Below are 22,156 nucleotides of genomic sequence, written 5' to 3' on the forward strand. Positions count from 1 at the left end.
GCAAATCCTCCCGCTTCGGGTCGCGACGCTCCACGCTGCACCTCGCGACACCCCTGCTTTGGGATTGCAACCGGCCTCGCTGCGCTTTGCCGCCGCGATAAAACGGCGCGTGATTTTTTTTTTTTTTTTTTTTTTTTTTCCCCCCCTGTGCACCTTTCCGGGGTCGAAATTTGAGCGGGATAAGGTGCAATTCCTTCACCCGCTCTGCGTCGCGTTTTCCTGCGCCTCGTTTTGCCGTTGCACGACCCGCTTTGGAAAGGGTTGACCTCCTGGGGTCACCTCCACCCATTTTTGGGGTGAAAAAAAGGCAATTTTTCCCCTCCTCCCACCTCCCAGGGATTAATTCCACAAGAAAACACCCTCTCCTAGAACAGACACCACCTGGTTTATGAGCAACATGGGAGAAAATGTTTTTCCAGGGAAATCATCAAACTCCGACCCCTCGCAAATATTTGGCCTGAAAAATAGTGAATTATTCCCAGTGAATAGTGAAATATTCCGCTGTGCCTGGGGAAAGTGTCCAAAACCACCAAGTGATTAATTCCCTTTCAGTTGTGATGGATTTTGCCTGATTTCTGGTGAATTTGGTGTTCTGGGGAAGCTCAGCAGGGTTGGATATTTGCGTGGAAGGTTGCGAGAGGCCAGAATTAAGTGATTTATAACATTTTTTTTAACCGTTTTGGGTTTGTTAGGATTCTTTGGGGATAGTTTACAAATACGGTGGGTTTTTATGGAATTGCTTTAGGATTTTATGGAACTTTTTGGGGATTTTATGGAATTTCTTTGGGTTTTTACGGAATTGCTTTGGGGTTTTATGGAATTTCTTTAGGATTTTATGGAATTTCTTTGGGTTTTTATGGAATTTCTTTGGGATTTTATGGAATTTCTTTAGGATTTTATGGATTTTTTTTTTGATTTTATGGAATTTCTTTGGGTTTTTACGGAATTGCTTTGGGTTTTTATGGAATTGCTTTGGGTTTTTATGGAATTTCTTTAGGATTTTATGGAATTTTGGGGGGATTTTATGGAATTTCTTTGGTTTTTATGGAATTTCTTTGGGTTTTTACGGAATTTCTTTAGGATTTTATGGAATTTCTTTGGGTTTTTACGGAATTTCTTTGGGTTTTTACGGAATTTCTTTAGGATTTTATGGAATTTCTTTGGGTTTTTACGGAATTTCTTTGGGTTTTTATGGAATTTCTTTAGGATTTTATGGAATTTCTTTGGGATTTTATGGAATTTCTTCGGGATTTTGCTTGAATCACTTTGGGGTTTTGTTGTAATTGCTTTGGGATTTAATTGCTTCGGGACTCGCCATAATTCCTTTGGGATAATTTGCAAATACTTTGGTTTTTTTCCGTAATTTTGGGATTTGTTAGGAATGTTTTGTGAGGACTTCTAACTGCTTTGAGGTATTTTATAAATAATTTGAGACAGTATTATTACTCTGAGGGGTTTATCATTGCTTTGGGATTTGTTTTAATTACCTGGGGACTCGCTAGAATTCCTGTGGGGTAACTTGGAAATATTTCAGGGTTTCTCCGCAATCGCTTTGTGATTTGTTATGAATTCTTTGAGATAACTTCTAACTACTTTGGAGTATTTTATAATTAATTTGAGATAGTATAAATGCTTTGGAGGATTTTATAAATACTTGAGGGGGGGGTTATAATTACTTTGGGATTTGTTCTAATTAATTGCATGGGGACTCGGTGTCATTAATCCCTTCAGGACATTCCCCCGCTCTCTCTGGTCGTGCGGGGTTGCACAAACCCCATAATTCTTGTGGGTTTCTTGACTCGTGTGAAATACTCCAGACGTTGAGCAGCTGCTGAGGGCAACATTTTTCTGCTGACTCGATGGAAGGAAAGTTTTTGTTGAAAGTAGAGTGACCTTGCATGGACTTTGCGGGAAACAGTTGTGTTTGTTTTCTTTTTTTTCTTTTTTTTCATGTTTCAAAAATGGGGTTATTGAAGTATTATATTTAAAAAAACCCTCCCAGAGAGAGGGACAGTGGGTGCACAGGGACGCGTGCACGTGCCTGCTGCCAACTCAAGCAAGTTCCTGGCTTCGACAAGCTCACGAATTTACTTATCGAGCAGCCAATTTTCTTTTTTTCCCCAGGTTGTTCATTATTCTTTATTTGCTTTTAATTACTCAGCCCGTTGCTGTCTCCCTATGTGAAGTAACACGAGAGCTGAGGTTGTGTTTGTGTCGCCTCCGAAAAGGTCTCGCTCCCACGGTAGTTCAGCCACACTCTCAAGTCGGAAAAAAATTGGGGTGTTTCATCAACGGGAAGTATGTTGGGATGTTTCCCCATGGAAAATCGAGGTGTTTCACCGTGGGAGAGGTGTTGGGTGGGTTGTTTGACCACGGGAGACACGTTGGGTTGTTTCCCCACGGGAAATATGCGGATATTTTCGCTGGAGGAAACCACATGGAGGTGTTTCCCCACAGGAAAAATGTTGAGGTGTTTCCCCACCAACAGTAGAAACAGAAGATAATTCCCATTTCCCCCCCCCCCACACCCCAGAATTTACAAAGCGAAACCAACCCCACAAACCCACAATAAAAAAACTTTGTAAAAAGGGTTTATTGATTTACCCAACAGCAGGCAGCGTTATACTGAAAACAGTCAACAGGAACAGTGCATTTCTGAGGAAAAACGGCTGGGATTTGGGACTGCTGATCTCAATTTTATGTTTATTTTGGCTTGAGGTGTTTATTTCGCTTTCCTTCAGGCCACTCCAGTGCAGATGGATCATCTCGGCTTCGGGGTCTACCTGAAGTAGATCAGGTCTTTAAAATACCCTTTTTTTTTTTCTCACCAATTTGAGGCCAGATCAAGCGTTTACCCTTTTTTCCGCAGGTCTCTGAGGCCGCGCGACCTGCTGCCGCAGACATCCGTCGCCGCTCAGTGCTGGTTTTCCTTCTGCGCTTGCAGAAACTCAACCCAAGACGCCAGTTGGTGCCTCTAGAGGCATGAAAACCTCTGCAGGAGTATTTACAAGAAGTGCGTGAGCTGGTGGGCGGGCGGAAACCGTCCTCTGGCCTCCGTCCCCGCGTGGTTTCGCCTACTGCACGGGGTAGACGGGGGCTTCCACTTCCATCCGCACGAGGCTGGAGGCGCGGCTGCAAGAGAGGAAACGCCGGCAGCCATCAGGGTCCCCCTTTGAAGAGGAATCAACAGCCCTTCCTCACCCTCATCGTCACATCCCCACGGGGAGAAAGTTGCATCTTCCTCTTCCGGAAGGGTGAGTTTTGCTCAACGCAACCATGTTTTTATAGGGCCGAGCCTGTCCCCGCGCACGGGATTGTGCTTCCAAAGTTTCCAAGCTTTGCTACAACCTCATTGGCTTCATCTTTCACCTCGTGGATGTCACCAAAAAATGGCAGTTCCCTCCCCACCCACCGCCCCGGTGTTGCAACCTGGCTCCGATCTCCCTCAGGAACGTCCTCGTAGGCAGCAGCGGGGTGGGGGGGGGGAGGGGGAAGCGGGGGTTAAATGGTGGCGTTAGGGCACGTTTGGGCGTTGGGTGTTGGTTTGGGGGTGTCGTGCAGGACAGGCAGCGCAGTGGGGGGGGGTCTGGGGAAGGGGTGGGGTGCGGGAAAGCAAGCGGAAGGTGGAGGTGAAACGGCCCTGGGGGGGATCGTTGCCCTGTGGCGGGGGCTTTGGGGTTGCTCTACGTTCAGGAAAATGGTTCTATATGGGGCAAAATAGCTCTATATTGGGCAAAATAGGTCTATATTGGGCAAAATAGGTCTATATTGGGCAAAACGGCTCTATATTGGGCAAAATAGGTCTATATTGGGCAAAATAGGTCTATATTGGGCAAAACAGATCTATATTTGGCGAAAGGGCTCTCTACTGGCCGAGATCGCTCGTTATTTGGCAAAATCACTATATATGCAAAAAGAGCAACTTATGTTTAGCAAAATCGCCTTATATTCAGGAAAATCACCTTGTATTTAGCAAAATCGCCTTGTATTTACCAAAATCGCCTTATATTTAACAAAATCACCTTATATTCAGCAAAATCGCATTGTATTCAGCAAAGTCACCTTACGTTTAGCAAAATCACCTTATATTCGGCAAAATCGCCTTATATTCCACAAAACCAGCTTCTATTCAGCAAAATCACCTTTTATTTAGCAAAATCAGCTTATATTCAGCAAGATTGCTCTATATTTGGCACAACGGCCCTAGATTTAGCTGGATCGCCCTATGTTCAGCAAGATCGCTCCGTGTTAGGCAAGATCACCCTATTTTTGGCAAAGTCGCCCTATATTTGGCAAAGTCGCCCTATATTTGGCAAAACCACTCTGTGTTTTGCAAGAAGGCCCTCTGTTGGGCAGGAATCATTCTATATTGGGCAAAATCACCCTGTACTGAGCAAGACCATTCCATACGTGGTGCGATCTACCTAAACTCAACGGCCACTGTATATTTGACTCTTTCTGCTTCTCACGGGGACACCCCCGAGCAGCATAACGAAGCAGAAGACACCCTGGGAGTTACCTAAGAACTATTTTTCAGCTTGATCTTGGCTTAATTTTTCTTTCTACAAAGAAAACTTCCACAGGCAGCGTGATTTTGGTCGAGACTTATTTTATACAGGACAGCCCGCATCAAAGCTAAGGCGTTGGGTGTCTCTCTAAGGCTGGTCCCCTGAAACCCCCAATTATTGAGGGAATTAATTAGGGAGAGTCATCCAATCATGAGGCTGCAGGAGCATTTGTAGCGTGAAATGTGGCAGCAAAGGAGGAGAAGAGTCACTTACCGGAATAATTTCCTTGGTTTTGTGTGTCAGTCGCTGTGGATGAAACCAAAGAAGATGGAGAAGTCCTCCCTGGATGCCGCCTAGCCCAACCCCTTGATGCCCCACGGAGGTCATTCCCTACCCTCTTGCTTGCCCAGGCTTAAAAAAGTACCAACCCATGGTTGGGGGAGGGGGGGGGTTTGGGGTCACTCACCATCCCGCAAAATCCCTGGCTTTCCAGGCATCAACAACCTCTGCAATGTTCCTCACGGTGCGGCCATCGGGCAGCTTCAGGTCATCCCTGGGGTCACCGTTGAAGTTGCCACAGGGAGCGCAGAGCTGGTTGACCAAGGCGGCCCCTACGCTCACCGTCACCTCCCCGTTGGGGCTGAAGAGCACGTCCATCCCCGACGAATGGGAGACGGTGATGTTCCCCGCCACCGCGCTCAAGGAAATGGCTTTGGACACCGCAGCTGGAAGGCGGGTGAAAAGACCGTTCACCTGCAGCAAGGCAAAATGCCAGAAACGGGTTAAAAAAAACCCAAATTACCCCAGAAAAATAGTAGGGCACAAAGATATCATTGGGGTTGAACACCTGAGGGCATCTAAAGGAAGAGGAGGTAACTCCCACCCAAATTCTACCTCTTAATGACTCATCTTGCTCATCTGCAAGGGTTGCCCGTGCCCTCCCCCGGCTTACCCACACCTCCATGTTGTTATTCACAGTGATAAAAGCTTCACGGAAGAAGACGAAGATGGCCGCGGCGGCCGGGATGTTGTTGTCCCGGCACTCGCTGACTTCCACCACCACCTTGAACCAGTTGGGTGACTGCTCGTTGCAAAGGGCGGCCACTTTGTAGGTGCCGCTGGCGAGGAGCTTGCCCCCGACGCCGTCAAAGGTGGTCAAGGAGGCCCCTGGGGAGAGCCGGCACTGGCCTTCCCGCTTGACGCAGCGCTGCGCCCCGTCCCGCGTGGCACAGACCTCATCTGGGGGACACTGTGTGTCCTCACAGACAAGTCCCTGGGACAGGTCACAATTGCATTTCCTGGAGCAGTTGCTGGAGACGACGGTCTCACCCGCCTGGAAAGGAAAAGCTCAGAGGTTAATCCAGATGTTCACCATCTCCAGAATTTGGGGCAATTTCCGACCTTCAAGGGGGGAAGAAATCCCAGAGAGAGAAAAAAACCCCATGAGATGGATTTGGTGGAGTTTGTGAGACTCAGCGAATTAATTGTCCTTTTTTCCCCTGCTCCGGCGGAGCAAAATATGTATTTTCGGATGTTATTAATTGCATTATTTTGGACATGTGTCCTTAAAACGAAGTGGCAACCCACCTCATCGAAGATTGAGTCCCAAACCCAGTTGCATCATCTAGACGGGACAACTCACCTCACTGAAGATTGAGACCCCAAGTTAGTTGCATCGATGAGATGGGACAACCCAACTCATCAAAGATGGAGGCCGCAAACCAGTTGTATGCTCTTGTTGGGACAACCCAACTCATCAAAGATTGAGTCCCCAAACCAGTTGTATCCTCTTGTTGGGACAACCCAACTCATCAAAGATTGAGTCCCCAAACCAGTTGCATCGACGAGATGGGACAACCCACCCCATCAAAGACTGATTCCACAAACCAGTTGCATCATCCTGATGAAACAACCCACCCCACCGTCCTTCTTCCACCCGATTTCTACCAAAAATGTCAAGGCCAAGCCTTGCTGGTCAACCTCACCTTGAAATACCGTCCCTGGTGCGTGCAGCCGCACCGCTCCAGGGACACGCAGGCCTCTCCGTCGAAGAGGTATCCATCGTCGCATTGGCAGCCCTCGAAGCACGTCCAGCTGCACGGGGCCGGCACGGAGAGGCTGGAGCAGGTGAAATCGCAGGTGCGGGTGCAAAGCTCATAGTGGCTGTGGGGTGGGCAGGAAAGGGCTGGGGGAAAAAAAGGGGAAAATACCATTATTGCCCCCCAGAAAACCACAATCGTTTTTCCTGGACCCGGTAGAGCATCCCCGTGGCTCACCAGTGCTCTTGGGCATCTCTGATGGCTCCAAAAGATGTTAAAACAACCAAATGCTGCTTTTAACATCCAAATTAAAGCATTTGCATATCACTAATCACCTCGAGGCAAAGTAGAGAGACACCCGTTTCAAACTCATTTGACAAAAATATTGATGTTTTGGAGGGGGTAAGCTGGAATTTCTTTTTTTCCGGGGTGTTTTTGGTGGGAAATAGGTGATTGAAGCCCCCAAAATGAGCTTTTTGGGGGAGGTTTAAAACTACTTTCTGGGCTGTTTGATAGATTTGGGAGGGAGTTAAGTGAAAGGCAGCCTTGCATGATATTACTCAGGTCATTCATGTGTCTTGTTGGGCTGGACAGCAAAGGCGAGTTTGTCTCGAAATCAGGAAAAAAAGGGCATGATTGCAAAAATTGAAGGGTTTTGTGGGGGAAAATGTGGCTTTGGAGGAAAATATGAGTTGAAGCGGCTCCATGGAAATATTCTGGAGCACTTACGGCAAAACGTGGTCGTTCTCCACCCTCTGATCTCGGCCCCGGCAGCTTGGCAAGCGGCGACGTAGGCTTGGAGGCTGTGACACAGGACGTCACGGTCGCCGCCGGCAGCGCAGACGTCGTAGAGGCAGTGGTTGAAATACTCCACCGGGCTCACCCACGGGTGACACAGTCCGAAAGGTCCTGTCGGGTCCCGGATGAGCCCGCAAGAGTCGCTGGTGCTGTAGGGAGCCGTGTCGGTAGCATCGCACACGGGGCAGCCCTTGCCGTTGCAGCCGTCAGTGCACGCTCCGTCCTCCATCGGCATCTTCCAGGATGTAACAAATTCCTCGGTGCTCTGCGCCAGGGACCCACCGGGCAGCTGGAAGTCGTCACCGGGGTCCCCGTTGTAGTTGCCACCTAGTCCACAGACGCGGCCCCGGTAGGTGTCGGGGATGGTGACGAGGAGGTAAGTGGCCACGTTGTAGAGGAGCCGGAGGCCGGCGGCAGTTTGGAGGATGATGTTGTTCCCTTCTTGGCCAATCCGGAGCTTCTTGTCCTCCGTCACCAGCGGCAGCGTGTAGCGCTCCCCGTCCACCTGCGATGTGCATGTAAGGATGGGGAGGGGTTTGCACACGCAGGGGATTTCGCACGCGTGCCCCAGGGGATTTTGCACGCACGCGTGCGCTGGAGGATCTTGCCCAGCGTTGGGGCCTCCCAACTTACCGTCACCTCCCACTTCCGTCCCCTCTCCATGCTGACCGTGTGCCCGTGGATGGTGGTGACCACCTTCTTCACCAAGGCCACGTTGCCCCGACCGCCCACGTCGTGCTCCAGCAAGACCGAGAAATTCGTCAACCGCGGATCCAGCTTGCAGACCCGCGCCAGGATGTAGGTGCAGGAGCCCAGGAGATCGAAGGCTCGCCCGTCGAACGTCACGTAGTGCGGGTCACCCGACACCACCAGCCTCCCATAGCCAGCGGGGTAACACCCCAACACCCCGTCCTCCACTCGACACTCCTCGTGGGCGCCGCAGAAGACCTCCTCGCACTCCACCACCCCGTTGGCTTTGCAACGGCACCTCTCCCGGCACGAGGCGTAGAAATCCTCGCCCTTCTTGTAGTAGCGGTCGCGGTGCTCGCAGCCGCACTCGCCCGCCGGCACGCACTCGTCGCCGCTGAGGACGAAGCCCTCGTCGCAGAAGCAGCCTTCGGTGCACAGCACCGATGCGCAGTCCTCGGGGATGGTTCGGCCCCGACACGTGGCCGGGCAGCTGCTCCCGCAGAGCTCGTAGTGCGAATGACGGGGGCAGGAGGGACCTGCAAGAAACAGAGGAGAAAACATGAAGTTCCACTTGGGTTTGCAGCTGAAAACGTCGGGGTGAGTATTTTCATCGTTGCACCGAAGGTTGGGGGGCAAATAGAGGCAAGTCTTTGGTTGTGGGGCATCATTATCGCTCTGGAGGGCAAAGGGGGTTTATTTTGCATTTCCCTTCCTTGCATTAATGAAATATGTCATGAGAAATGAAGATTTATTTTGAATCTCCCTTCCTTGAATTAATGAAATACGTGGAGGGCGATGAGGATTTATTTTGCATTTCCCTTCCTTGTATGAATGAATTACGTGGTGAGAAATGCAGATTTATTTGATTTATTTTGCATTTCCCTTCCTTGCATTAATGAATTATGCGGAGAGCGATGCGGATTTATTTTGCATTTCCCTTCCTCGCGTGAAGGAGGAACGCGGAGGGCAATAGGGATTTATTTTTGCATGAAGAAGGAACAAATTCCACTTCGGAAACGAGTCGCGGGGAATTTCCCCGCATTCGTATTTGCATCTAAACTCATCACTTGGCTTCAGGGCTGTAGAGGGAGAGAATAAAATCATTTTTCTGGAAGGAATGGTTGGAAATGGGGCAGATAAATTCTATTTTTTTTTTTTTTGTCAGCTGAAAACTCAGGGTGTAAATCCAACAAATCATGAGTCGTTGAGCACCCACATCTCTCTGGAGAACGATCAGGACTAATTTTACATTCCCCTTCCTTGCGTCAGGGAAGAATCTGGAGGGCAACGGGGATTATTTTGCACCGTTGCATGAAGGAAGGAATTTTGCTTTGGAAACGAGTTGGAGGGAATTTCCCCACATCCATATTTGTATCTAAACTCATCATTTGGCCCCGGGGCTGTGGAGGGAGCGGATGAAGTAATTGCGTGGCGAGGTTATGTTGGAAACGGGGCAAATAAACGCGATTTTGGAGGCGTTTTGTGTTTCCGCTGGCTCTAAGCAAAGGCAAGAGTGGGTGGTTGGGCTTAAAACCTTATTTTTACGGCCAAGTGCGGGGGGGGAATCGCCTTTGGGCCCTGCTCACCGCAGAAGGACGGGGTCCTCCACGGCTCCACGGCGATGCCGCGGCTCTGACACTCCGTCACGTAGGCGGCGATGGCTTTGCACAAGGTGTCCCGGTGGCCTTTGTAGTGGCAGGCGTCGAAGGCGCAATCCTCGAGGAAGGGCGTGGGGTTGATGGCTTGGTGACAAGCCCGGAAGGGCCCCCCACTCCTGGCGATCACCCCACAATAGTTGTCACCGCGGTAGGGCTGTTTCTGCTCCTCGTTGCACACCGGGCAATCCCCCACGCAACCGGCCGAGCAGCCGGGGACGTCTCCCACCTTCCAGCTGTTGGCCAACTGGATTTCATCCGCGGCCCGTTTGCCGTCGCGGGTGACGAAATCATCGTCGGCGTCGCCGTTGGCGTTGCCGCAGAGGCCGCAGACGGCGCCAGCGTAGGCCTCGGGGAGGAGGACGCGGGCGTAGCTGTACCAGTCGAAGCTCACCCGCAAGCCGAAGGCGGTGCGGACAAAGCCGTGGACGCCGCTGTGGTAGAGGTCGAACTGGTCCTTCTGGGTGAACGGGAGCTCCACGAAGGCCCCGTTGACCTGGGGAAGGTGCAGGGGAGAGGGGGGGGGGATGTCACTGAGGGGCACCGGTTGGCAAACGGCTGGTGCAACCCGCTCGTTTTTTGCAAAAACGTTTTGCATGGGGAAGATTTCCAAATCTCAACAGATTCGAGTGGTTTTGCAAAACCCTTGGCCCGGGGAGAATTTCTGGGCAGGTGCAAATCAGTCAAATTTGGGGCATTTTTAATAAACGCTTTGCATGGGGATAATTTCCGGATAAAATGCAAATTGCTTGAGATTTGGGTGGTTCTGCAAAACCCAGGGAAGAGTTTCCAGGCAAATGCAAATTGCTTGAGGGTTGGATGTTTCTGCAAAACCCTTTGCACAGGGAGGATTTCTGGGCAAATTCGAATCATTTGAGATTTGGGAGATTTTGCAAAATGCTTTGCATGGAGGGGGATTTTATGATCAAATGCAAATTGCTCAAGATTTGGGTGTTTCTGCAAAAAAAACTTTCGCATTTCCAGGCATACGCTTTTATATTCAGTGGAAAATATTATCGTGCGGCGAGAAAAATAAAGGAAAAGTTGTAGCTAAGCCTTTTTGTGCAACGCTTCGGCTAAAACGAGGCGGGGATTGAACCTTTCCCAAATTAATTGAGTCAGTTTGCAGCTGTCAGGGAGAAAGGAAATATTAACTCAGAAAGCCACAAGGGAGCAAAAAAAAAGGAAGCTGAAGACGTCAAGCGAAGCGGATGCTTTTGAATGTGGAAGTATTTTGGTATTACTCATGGATATTTTCCACTCGCTTCGTTGGCCAGAGAGCGAAAATCGGCTGTTTTGAGCGCAGCATAAACAAGTTGTAGGGGTTTTTTTCTTTTTTTTTTTTTTTTTATGGGCTTCTTTAAGAGTTTAAAAATAAGGTGTTTCGATCCAAACTAGCTGCTCAGGGCTCCCTCTGGAGACAGCAGGCAGAATTTAATGCTTCCAGCGAGGCATGAATGTGGGGAAAAAAGAAGATTTGGGGGGAAAACAGAGCAAATAAGCTGCTAATTAAGGACCTCATAAGTAGGTCCTTTGCAGACACCTACCTTGACCTTGCGCGGATGCTCCTGGCTCATGCTGATGACGTTGCCGTAGACCTCCAACGTGACGGTTTTGGTGAAGGACACAGCTTTGCTGCCCCGGTTGTTGTTCTCCACCTTGACGGTGAAGGGGACCAGTTTGGGGTCCTGGGTGCAGAGGGCCGCGAACTGGTAGATGCAGGTCCCTTGGAAGTCGTATCTCAACCCGTCGAAGGTGGTGTAGTGAGGATCACCCGTCCCGATGCAGGTGAAGTGCTTCTTCGCTTGGCAGTTGGCGACGCCGTTGACCGTGACGCATTTCTCATGGGCTTTGCACCCTGCCTTCTTGCAAACCACCTCACCCCCCGCCTCGCATCGGCACCGGCTCTGGCAGCTCCCGTCCTCCCAAAACTCCTCCCGCACCTTGTAGGAGCGACCGTTGTGCAAACAACTGCAGGTCTCCACTGGGACGCAGGCGGAGTCGTGGAGGACGAAGCCCTCGTCGCACTGGCAGCTCGCCGTGCAGGGCTTGCTGCAGGAGGCGGGGGGTCTGGGCTCGGTGCAGGTGGCAGGGCACGCTGTCCCACAGGCCTCGAAGTGGCTGTTTTGGGGGCATTTCTGAGCTGTGGAAATGATATTTGAGAAGATCTCAAAAAAAAAAAAGGGCGATACAAGGTATGAGCCAAGCACTTTCCTTAGAGGGGCTCTACGTTGGCTCAGTTGATGCCTACAAGGGATTCGGAGTCCCCGAGACACCCCGTGGGGATGACCCTCGAGAAAACCCCGACATAATTCTGTGTGTTATGGCCATCTGAAGTCAGATAAGGTGCATTTTGGGGTGGTTTGGCCTGAAAAGAGCAACACAACAAGCTGTTGGTTGATGCCTACAAGCATCAACTTGATGGTCTGGGCATCAACTTGTGGCCCGATCCCCCTGTGAATCCCCTTTCTTTCTCCCCCAAAATACTTGGGCATCCCCCATCTGAGCTCACCACAGCCTCCTGCGTCCTGCAGCGTCTCCTGGTCTCCACAATCCTCCTGGCAGGAGGGATCTCGCCAGCTCTCGGCCCAGTCCTCCACGCTGGCAGCCTGAGCGCCATCAGGAAGCGTCATCTCATCCTCCGTGTCCTCGTTGAAGTTGCCGCAGAGGCCGCAGGTGGCCCCGAAGTAGCTGCTGGGCACCGCCACCATTATGGCCCAGTCTTCATCGTAGGTCACCTGCAGCCCAAAATCCGTTTGCAGGATGGTCCGACCCTCGTTTTGGGAAATCTGGATCTTCCCGGCTTCCAGGGTGGCCGGTAGGCTGGTGAGTTTGTTGTTGACCTTTGTGGGGGGGAGGGGAAGGAGAAGAAAAAGCATTAAATCTCAGCAAATGGTCGCTTTGCTACGAGTTCACAGCCCCCAGAAAGCATATCGATACAATCAGAAAGAGAAATTTCTTTTAGGAAGAAGCATAAACCGGCAATTTTTGCCCCACATCCTGTAGATGCGTTTTAGCAGGAAAAGGTCAAACCCCAAATGTGTCGTGGGAGAACCGTCTCCTTTCATTTCTGAGCTTAAAATATTGTTTATGTTAAGACCAGCGAACTGTACGGCTGATAGAAACCTCATCTAACCATGTAAAAGCTTGTCTAGACTCCCTTTGTGTGGTGGATCGCCACGGTTGGTGAACCCCATGGATAAAACCAGCCTCGCAGTAGAGTCGCGTCCTTAAAATCGCTTTTTTCTTGATGTTAACCACAAAAGTGAGCGTGGTCGAACGGAAGACACCTCGAGTCAGTTGCAAAGCAGCTTCTCCTTCGCCACGTCATGATTTGTAATGCAAAATTTCCCAATATTTTGTGCTTCTCCTCGGTTTTTAATTTCAACCTCGCCCGCCACAATGGTTTATCCTCTTAGACTCGGCACAAAAGGCTTCCGCGCTGCCACGGCCTGGAAAAACCCACCTGGATTTTGCCTCCTTCTCCTTTGTGGATGGAGATGTTGTAGGCGTACACGTAGATGTTGGTCAACCACTCCTTAAAGTTGCCTTCGCTCTTCTTCTCCTCCACGACGAAAGGCGCCAGGGTGGGATCGTTGCCGCAATATTTGGCGATGGTGTAGGCGCAGCCGCCCCGGATGTCCACGGTCATCCCGTCGAAGGTGTGGTACTGCAGGGACTGCAACCCCATGCAGGTTCCCATGTAGTCGTGCACGCACGAGGCCTCCCCCTTCTCCATCTTGCACGTCTCCTTCGCTCGGCATTTCACCAGCCGGCAGGGATCTGCGAGGAATCGCACGTAATTATTTGCGGGGATTTTGCTGCCAGATGTGGCCTCGGGGACAGCGCAGGCAGCACCGGCGCCGCAGGGGATCAGCCAGCACCTGCAGATCTCTACTATATTAAAGCAGGGGTTTATCCCAGGTAGGTTTAGCCACTTTAAGCTTAGACTTCAACACCTGGGTTGATTGCTTGAGGCTCCCTTCATTGATTGATTGATTATAAACGATTTATTTATAGATTAAAAAATTATCCCAGGTAGGTTTAGCCACTTTAAGATTAGTCTTGGTCACCTGAGTTGATCGCTTGAGGCTCCTTTCACTGACTGCTTAATTACAGATTAATTATTTATTGATTATTTATACATAAAAATTTATCCCAGGTAGGTTTAGCCACTTTAAGCTTAGTCTTGAATATCTGAGTCGATCGCTTGAGGCTCCTTTCATTTATTGTTTAGTTAGAGATGATTTATTTAGAGATTATTTATAGATAAAAATTTATCCCACGTAGGTTTAGCCAATTTAAACTTAGACTTCAACATCTGGGTTGATCGCTTGAGGGTCCTTTAATTACAGATGATTCACTTATTGGTTATTTATAGATGATATATTTATAGGAGAAATATCCTCTCCTAAAATGGGCCACAGCCATGTTGGATTAATTATCCCCTTTTAGACCCGCCTATCCGTGTGCTACAAAAGAAAAGCTGAGTTTCAGCTCAAAACAGCTAATTTTAGATACTTTTCGAGATGCGAGTTCGGTGTTCTATCCGCTGTGGGGATGGAAGGGGGATGTTATCGACGCCCGGCTCGGGGAAGTAAATTTTGACTCCTAAAAATATGTGGTTTTGCTTTGCGTTGCAACCAGGTTTTTGAGAGGGGGAAGGAAGGGAGGGAAAAGGAGGGGGAAGGGACCTGGGGGTGGCCACAGGACACTCACCGCTGTCACAAACGGCCGCTGACCCGTAGGCTTTTTGCTCCCTGATCCCCACGTTGAGCAACCCGAAGGGGGACGTCTTGTGCTCCACCGTATGGACGGCAAATTGAGTCCCCAAACTCTGCCCGGCCCAGGAATAATCGGTGCCCGGGACGGGTTTCCACGCCACGTTTCTCAACGGCGTTTTGTTGAGCATCATTCCAGACGTCTCCGAGGTCTTGGCTATCAACAGGGCGTAATTATCGTAACCGTCCAGGGCAAAGATGTTGTAGGAGTGGCAGTAGCTGGAGACATCTGGGATGGTCATAAAAAATGGGTCGTAAGAGACGGCGTCTTTATTACCGCCATCGGCAAAAAAAATGACCTGGATGCCGGCGTTGGCGGAGAGGTACAAGGTATTTAAGGCCTGGAGTCCGTAAAGCGTTGACCGACTGGGCCGTAGCTCCCGCACGGTCTTGGTGACCCCGTGTTGAGACTCCACGCGCGTCGGCTGGGAGGTGGAGACGTAGATGATGTCAGACTGGGTCTCGAAAGGCAACGGCGGCACGATGAAGGTGGTGCCCCAGCTGGCCACGGGCTGGAGCTGCTCCGCTAAATGGTCGCAGTGGGTAAATCTGGCCAAGCAAGTGTGGCCGGTGAAGACGGCCACGGGTTTCTGAGCCACGATTCTTGTGCCGGACATGTCAGATGGGCTTTGGAGCTGGGCTGCTTGGAAAGGCTCCAGCCTGATGGGGAGCACTGAGCCCCGGGGGTAAGACTGGCCTTGGTAGGTCACCGTGGCTTTGAGGTGGACATCAACTGTGGTGGGCTCATCCCAAGCGGCCACCACGAACTCCCCGTAGCGGTCAGTGCCTACGTTGGGCGTCACAACGTGGTACTCCGTGCCCCAACTGTGCACTGGGTATACGACGGTGGAGTCCACCGAGGTGGGTTTCTCGTTGACCATCACCAAGGAGATGGCGTTGTTGGCCCTCACCACCACGGTGTTGTCAAAGGTTTTACTTCCCACCATCTCCGCTTGGGGCGGGATCTTCACCAGGATGGTTTGGCCTGTGGTCACCTGCACCGCCATCCTCAAGCCCGGCTTCTTCATGGAGATGGTGACGGAGGTGAAGGGCGAGTAACCTGTGATGAGCAGCTTGAAGTCGCTGTTGAGGGTCTGCTGCAAACCGTTTTGCATGAAGGCCACCACAAAGTCTTCCCCCAGGTGAGGCGGAGCCGACGCAGCGACGTGGAGCACGGAAAAAAACCCTAGAAAAGCCCGAGGAAGAGGAGAAATTGCCGTCAGCGCCTTCGTCAGTCGTAAGGTCAGATTTGGCCACCTTAGATGGGGGCCAAGGCTCAGGTTGGGCGTGAGGTGGCACCGGATTCGGTCGATAAGGAACAGCGATTTCGTGGACTTTTGATTTGCCGGGGTATTATTTTGGAGAAATAACAATTTGAATTGATTGATTTGATGGAATTTTGATTTGATCGACTCTAGATCTGATGGATTTCCGATTTGATGGACTTTTGATTTTCTGGGATATTAATTTGGAGAAATAACAATTTGAATTAACATTGATTTGACGGACTTTTGATTTAATGGACTTTTGATTTGATGGATTTCTGATTTGATGGATTTCTGATTTGAGAGACTTTTGATTTGACGGACTTTTGATTCGATAGACTTTTGATTTGATCGACTCTAGATCTGATGGATTTCTGATTTGATGGACTTTTGATTTGCTGGGATATTAATTTGGAGAACTAAGAATTTGAATTAACGATTTGACAGACTTTTGATTTTCTGGGATATTATTTTGGTGAAATAATTTGAATTATATTGATTTGATGGAATTTTGATTTGATCGACTCTAGATCTGATGGATTTCCGATTTGACGGACTTTTGATTTGACAGACTTTTGATTTGCCGGACTATTGATTTCATGGACTTTTGATTTGCCGGGATATTATTTTGGTGAAATAATTTGAATTAACATTGATTTGACGGAATTTTGATCTCATGGACTTTTGATTTGACAGACTTTTGATTTCCTGGGATATCCGGAGAAATAACAATTTGAATTAACATTGATTTGACGGAATTTTGATTTGATCGACTCTAGATCTGATGGATTTCCGATTTGATGGACTTTTGATTTTCTGGGATATTAATTTGGAGAAATAACAATTTGAATTAACATTGATTTGACGGACTTTTGATTTAATGGACTTTTGATTTGATGGATTTCTGATTTGATGGATTTCTGATTTGAGAGACTTTTGATTTGCCAGGATATGATTTTGGTGAAATAATTTGAATTAACATTGATTTGACGGAATTTTGATCTCATGGACTTTTGATTTGACAGACTTTTGATTTCCTGGGATATCCGGAGAAATAACAATTTGAATTGATTGATTTGACGGAATTTTGATTTGATCGACTCTAGATCTGATGGATTTCTGATTTGACGGACTTTGGATTTTCTGGGATATTAATTTGGAGAAATAACAATTTGAATTAACATTGATTTGACGGACTTTTGATTTAATGGACTTTTGATTTGATGGATTTCTGATTTGATGGATTTCTGATTTGAGAGACTTTTGATTTGACGGACTTTTGATTCGATAGACTTTTGATTTGATCGACTCTAGATCTGATGGATTTCTGATTTGATGGACTTTTGATTTGCTGGGATATTAATTTGGAGAACTAAGAATTTGAATTAACGATTTGACAGACTTTTGATTTTCTGGGATATTATTTTGGTGAAATAATTTGAATTATATTGATTTGATGGAATTTTGATTTGATCGACTCTAGATCTGATGGATTTCCGATTTGACGGACTTTTGATTTGACAGACTTTTGATTTGCCGGACTATTGATTTCATGGACTTTTGATTTGCCGGGATATTATTTTGGTGAAATAATTTGAATTAACATTGATTTGACGGAATTTTGATCTCATGGACTTTTGATTTGACAGACTTTTGATTTCCTGGGATATCCGGAGAAATAACAATTTGAATTAACATTGATTTGACGGAATTTTGATTTGATCGACTCTAGATCTGATGGATTTCCGATTTGATGGACTTTTGATTTTCTGGGATATTAATTTGGAGAAATAACAATTTGAATTAACATTGATTTGACGGACTTTTGATTTAATGGACTTTTGATTTGATGGATTTCTGATTTGATGGATTTCTGATTTGAGAGACTTTTGATTTGCCAGGATATGATTTTGGTGAAATAATTTGAATTAACATTGATTTGACGGAATTTTGATCTCATGGACTTTTGATTTGACAGACTTTTGATTTCCTGGGATATCCGGAGAAATAACAATTTGAATTGATTGATTTGACGGAATTTTGATTTGATCGACTCTAGATCTGATGGATTTCTGATTTGACGGACTTTGGATTTTCTGGGATATTAATTTGGAGAAATAACAATTTGAATTAACATTGATTTGACGGACTTTTGATTTAATGGACTTTTGATTTGATGGATTTCTGATTTGATGGATTTCTGATTTGAGAGACTTTTGATTTGACGGACTTTTGATTCGATAGACTTTTGATTTGATCGACTCTAGATCTGATGGATTTCTGATTTGATGGACTTTTGATTTGCTGGGATATTAATTTGGAGAACTAAGAATTTGAATTAACGATTTGACAGACTTTTGATTTTCTGGGATATTATTTTGGTGAAATAATTTGAATTATATTGATTTGATGGAATTTTGATTTGATCGACTCTAGATCTGATGGATTTCCGATTTGACGGACTTTTGATTTGACAGACTTTTGATTTGCCGGACTATTGATTTCATGGACTTTTGATTTGCCGGGATATTATTTTGGTGAAATAATTTGAATTAACATTGATTTGACGGAATTTTGATCTCATGGACTTTTGATTTGACAGACTTTTGATTTCCTGGGATATCCGGAGAAATAACAATTTGAATTGATTGATTTGACGGAATTTTGATTTGATCGACTCTAGATCTGATGGATTTCTGATTTGATGGACTTTTGATTTGCTGGGATATTATTTTTGAGAAATAACAATTTGAATTAACGATTTGACAGACTTTTGATTTGACAGACTTTTGATTTGCTGAGCTATTATTTTTGAGAACTAACAATTTAAATTACCATTGATTTGACGGACTTTTGATTTGACGGACTTTTGATTTGATGGACTTTTGATTTGATGGATTATTGATTTGATGGATTATTGATTGGAGAAATAAGGCCCATTGATGTGAACAAATACTGAATTGAAGGAATTGTTTTGAAGGAATATCAGGTAAAAGAACTATCAATTTGAAGAAATAATAATTTGAAAAAATAGTAATTTGAAGAAATAATAATTAATTCCCTGGGCAAAATATAAGTTTTTGGGTGGGTTTCATGCTGGATGGAGGGGTTCGAAGGGAGCAATTGGGAATTTTAAGGCGTCCCCTTTCACCTCTGAACGTCCGCGGGGGTGGGAATGCGGACAGACACACGGACAGACGATGCTGAAGGACCATGGGTTGCAACCGGGGAGAAAATTGCCCTTTTTCAACCAATCCCCCCCAAAAACATGTCTTGGGTGGGGTCTTCGCCTCTTGGTTTTCCCTCTACACATCACGGGGGGGGAGTTTTCTCTCCTCCCAATCACTGCATGGGGCGGGGGTGCAAAACGTGGCCTCTTGGGCTGGGAAAATCTTATTTTGAGGCGATTCACTTTTTTTTTTTTTTTTTTTAATTTTACAGGTTATGATGAGTTTCTCCACCGTGTTTGAACTCACCCCAGAACACGACAGTCCGGACCCGCAGCGGCACATCAGCTTTTCCCTGGCCCGGGCTGCCCTCCATGGTGTTTTGGCTGCAGAAGGTAAGAAAATGAGCAAATTCTCTTTTTTTTAAAAAAAAAAATTGCACTTGTGTTTGCCCATGGCCCAAAATTCCGAGGTTTATTGCACTTGCACATTTCCCAAAATTCAACATTTTATCACGCTCAGGCTCACACGCGTCCCCCAAAATCTGATTTTTTTTGCCCTTGCACTCGTCCACAAAATAAGTGTTTTATTGCATTGACCCCAAAAGTCTGGGTTTTGCACTCAGACTCACCCCAAAAAATCTGCCTTTTTTCACTCATACTCATCCCAAAAGTCGCTATTTTTATTGCACATACACCCGTCCCAAAAATCCACATTTTTTCCCATTTGCACTTGCGCCTGACCCCAAAATCTGCTTTTTTTTTTTGGCATTTACACCTGTCCTCCCACCCATCCAGGACCACCCCCCCCCCCCCAGTCGCTTCACATCTCCATGGAAACAGACCCAGGATGATGCATTTGGGTCCCCCTCCAAATTTTTACAAAATTTGAGCTCTCCTCTGAGCGTGTTGCTTTTTTCCCCTTCCCCCCCCCCTTTTTTCCCTTTTCCCCCTTTTTTTCCTTTCTTTCTCTCTTCCCCCTTTTACCATTTTCCCCCCTTTTCCTCTCTTTTTACCCTTTCCTCTCTTTTCCTTTTTTCTCCTTCCCCCCTTTTTTCCATTTCCCTTTTCCCCCTTTTTTCTTTTCTTCCCTATTTCCCTTATTTTGTCCTATTTCCCCCTTTTCCCCTTCCAAATAATTTTCCTCCTTTCCCCCCTTTTTTCTTTCCCCTTATTTCCCTTTTTCCCCTTTCCTCCCCATTATCCCCTTTTCCATCCCCCCCCCCCAATCCCCTCTTTTTTCTCCACTTCCCACTTTTTCCTTTTCCTCTTCTTCCCCTTTACTCCCTTTTTCCCTCTCTTTTCCCTTTTTTCCCCATTTCCCTCCTTTTTCCCCCAAATCCCCTCAGAAATGGTCAAATTCAGCCGCTACCAGGAACAAACCCGGGGGTTGGGAGAATCTCAGGAACTTCCAGAAGTACTTTGATGCTTTGGGCTCTTTTCTGGGGAAAAAAAAAAAAAATATATATATATATATATTTAACCTTACCTGCCTCTGGTTTTCATGTGGCCCCAAAAAGCTCCGTTTTGTCCTTCAAATCCTTGATGCAAATACCGAGAGCGACCCCGGGGCAACCGGCTCCTGCTCCTCCCTTTATTACTTTTTGCAGAAAGAGGGAAAAAAAAAAAATGACAAATACAGATGACCCCAGGGGACCGACCCACCCAGTGCTTTGACATCATTTTTGGCGAGAAAAAAAAGTGAAAACGGGGAGAAAAAATGTTGTTTTGATTAAAGCCAGGCTGGGGGTTGATGCAAATGGCAAAAAAAAAAAAAAAAAAAGGTCTGAATTACTAAATAAGGATTTTTAAATTTGGGGGTTTTTTTTTGCTGGTGAGGTTGAAATGGCCTCAGAATTCCAAGTGGGGGTGAGGGGTACAAAATGGGTGGGGTTTTTTTTTGCAGAAATGGGGTGAATTAATAGGCAAAATAAAGGAAAAAAAAGGAAAAAAGGGAGAAAAGAAAAAAAAGGAAAAAAGGAAAAAGGAAAAAAGGAAAAAAGAAAAAGAAAAAAGAAAAAGGAAAAAAGAAAAAAGAAAAAAGAAACAAGAAAAAAGAACAAGAAAAAAGAAACAAAAAAGAAAAAAGGAAAAGAAAGAAAAAAAGAAAAAAGAAAAAAAAGAAAAAAAAAGAGAAAAAAAGGGGGGGAAAAAGGAAAAAGGAGGTAGTTTTTTTTTTTAAAAAAACACCCTTTTGGGGGATGACGAATAGGGCCAAAGTGTGTGTGTGTGTGTGTGTGTGTGTGTGTGTGTGTGTGTGTGTGTGTGTGATGTCGGAGCACATTGTGGGTGCAACGTTTTTGGGGGTGTTTGTGCCAAATTGTGTGTTGTGTGCGTGTGTGTTGTGTCAGAGCGTGTTGTGAGTCCCATGTTTTTGGGGGTGGTTGTGCCAAGTTGTGTGTGTTGTGTGTTGTGTGTGTGTGTGGTTTGTGTGTGGGAGGGTGTCAGAGTGTGTTGTGTCACGTCATAGTGTGTTGTGGGTGCAATAATGGGGATGTGTGAAGTTGTGTGGTGTGTGCGTGTGTGGTGTGTGTGGGGGTGTTGTGGCACGTGTGTTGTCTGGGGTGTGTGGGAGGGTGTCAGAGCGCGTGGGGGGGTGCAACGTTTTGGGAGGGTTGTGTTGTGTGCGGTGTGTGGTCGGTGTGTGTCATGTCACACCGTGTTATGCATGTGGTTTTGTGCAGAGTTGTGTGTTGTGGTGTGTGTGTGTGTGTGTTACGGGATGTTTGTGTGGGTTGTGGGTTGTGGGTGTGTTGGGAGGTGGTTGGGAGTGTTGTGTGTTGCGGGTGTGAGTGTGATGTTTTGGGGGTGTACTACTAAGTTGTGTTATGAGTGTTGTGGGGTGTGTTGTGTGTGTTGTGGGGTAGGGGGTGCTGTGGGTGCGACATTTTGGGGGTGGACTCTTAAGTTGTGTGTGTGTTGAGGGTGTTGTGGGGATGTGTGTTGTGGGTGTGGGGGGTGTTGGGGGGTGTTGGGTGTGGGGTGTTGTGGGTGTGACATTTTGGGGGTGTATTGCTAAGTTGTGTGTGGTGTGTGTGGTGTGTGTGGTGTGTGTGGTGGTGTGTGTGGTGTGTGGCGTTGTGTGGTGTGTGTGGTGTTGTGTTGTGTGTTGTTGTGTGTGGTGTTGTGTGTGGTGGTGTTGTGTATGTTGTGTGTGTTGTGTGGGGTGGTGGTGTGTGTGGTGTGTGTGTTGGTGTGTGGTGTGTGTGTTGTGTGGTGGTGTGTGTGGTGTGTGTGTGGTGTGTGTGGTGTTG

The 22,156-nt window shown here is 47.2% G+C and overlaps 1 protein-coding gene across 1 annotated transcript; it reads right to left on the minus strand.

Annotated features, from left to right (window-relative positions):
- Window positions 1-2,575: 2,575 nt before the first annotated feature.
- On the minus strand, window positions 2,576-21,702 carry LOC141937037 (IgGFc-binding protein-like). Its single transcript, XM_074854445.1, has 14 exons — window positions 20,392-21,702; window positions 19,213-19,289; window positions 14,410-15,657; window positions 14,212-14,301; window positions 13,157-13,473; window positions 12,203-12,533; window positions 11,238-11,833; window positions 9,622-10,186; window positions 7,979-8,571; window positions 7,277-7,850; window positions 6,494-6,693; window positions 5,461-5,841; window positions 4,975-5,261; window positions 2,576-3,132 (listed from the first exon to the last, which is right to left on the minus strand). Exons 1-14 carry the CDS (start codon window positions 20,583-20,585, stop codon window positions 3,075-3,077), a joined length of 5,511 nt encoding a protein of 1,836 aa, XP_074710546.1. The 5' UTR covers window positions 20,586-21,702; the 3' UTR covers window positions 2,576-3,074.
- Window positions 21,703-22,156: the final 454 nt, after the last annotated feature.

This window comes from Strix uralensis, chromosome 36 (assembly GCF_047716275.1).
Source record: "Strix uralensis isolate ZFMK-TIS-50842 chromosome 36, bStrUra1, whole genome shotgun sequence".
In the NCBI taxonomy this organism is placed as follows: Eukaryota; Metazoa; Chordata; class Aves; order Strigiformes; family Strigidae; genus Strix; species Strix uralensis.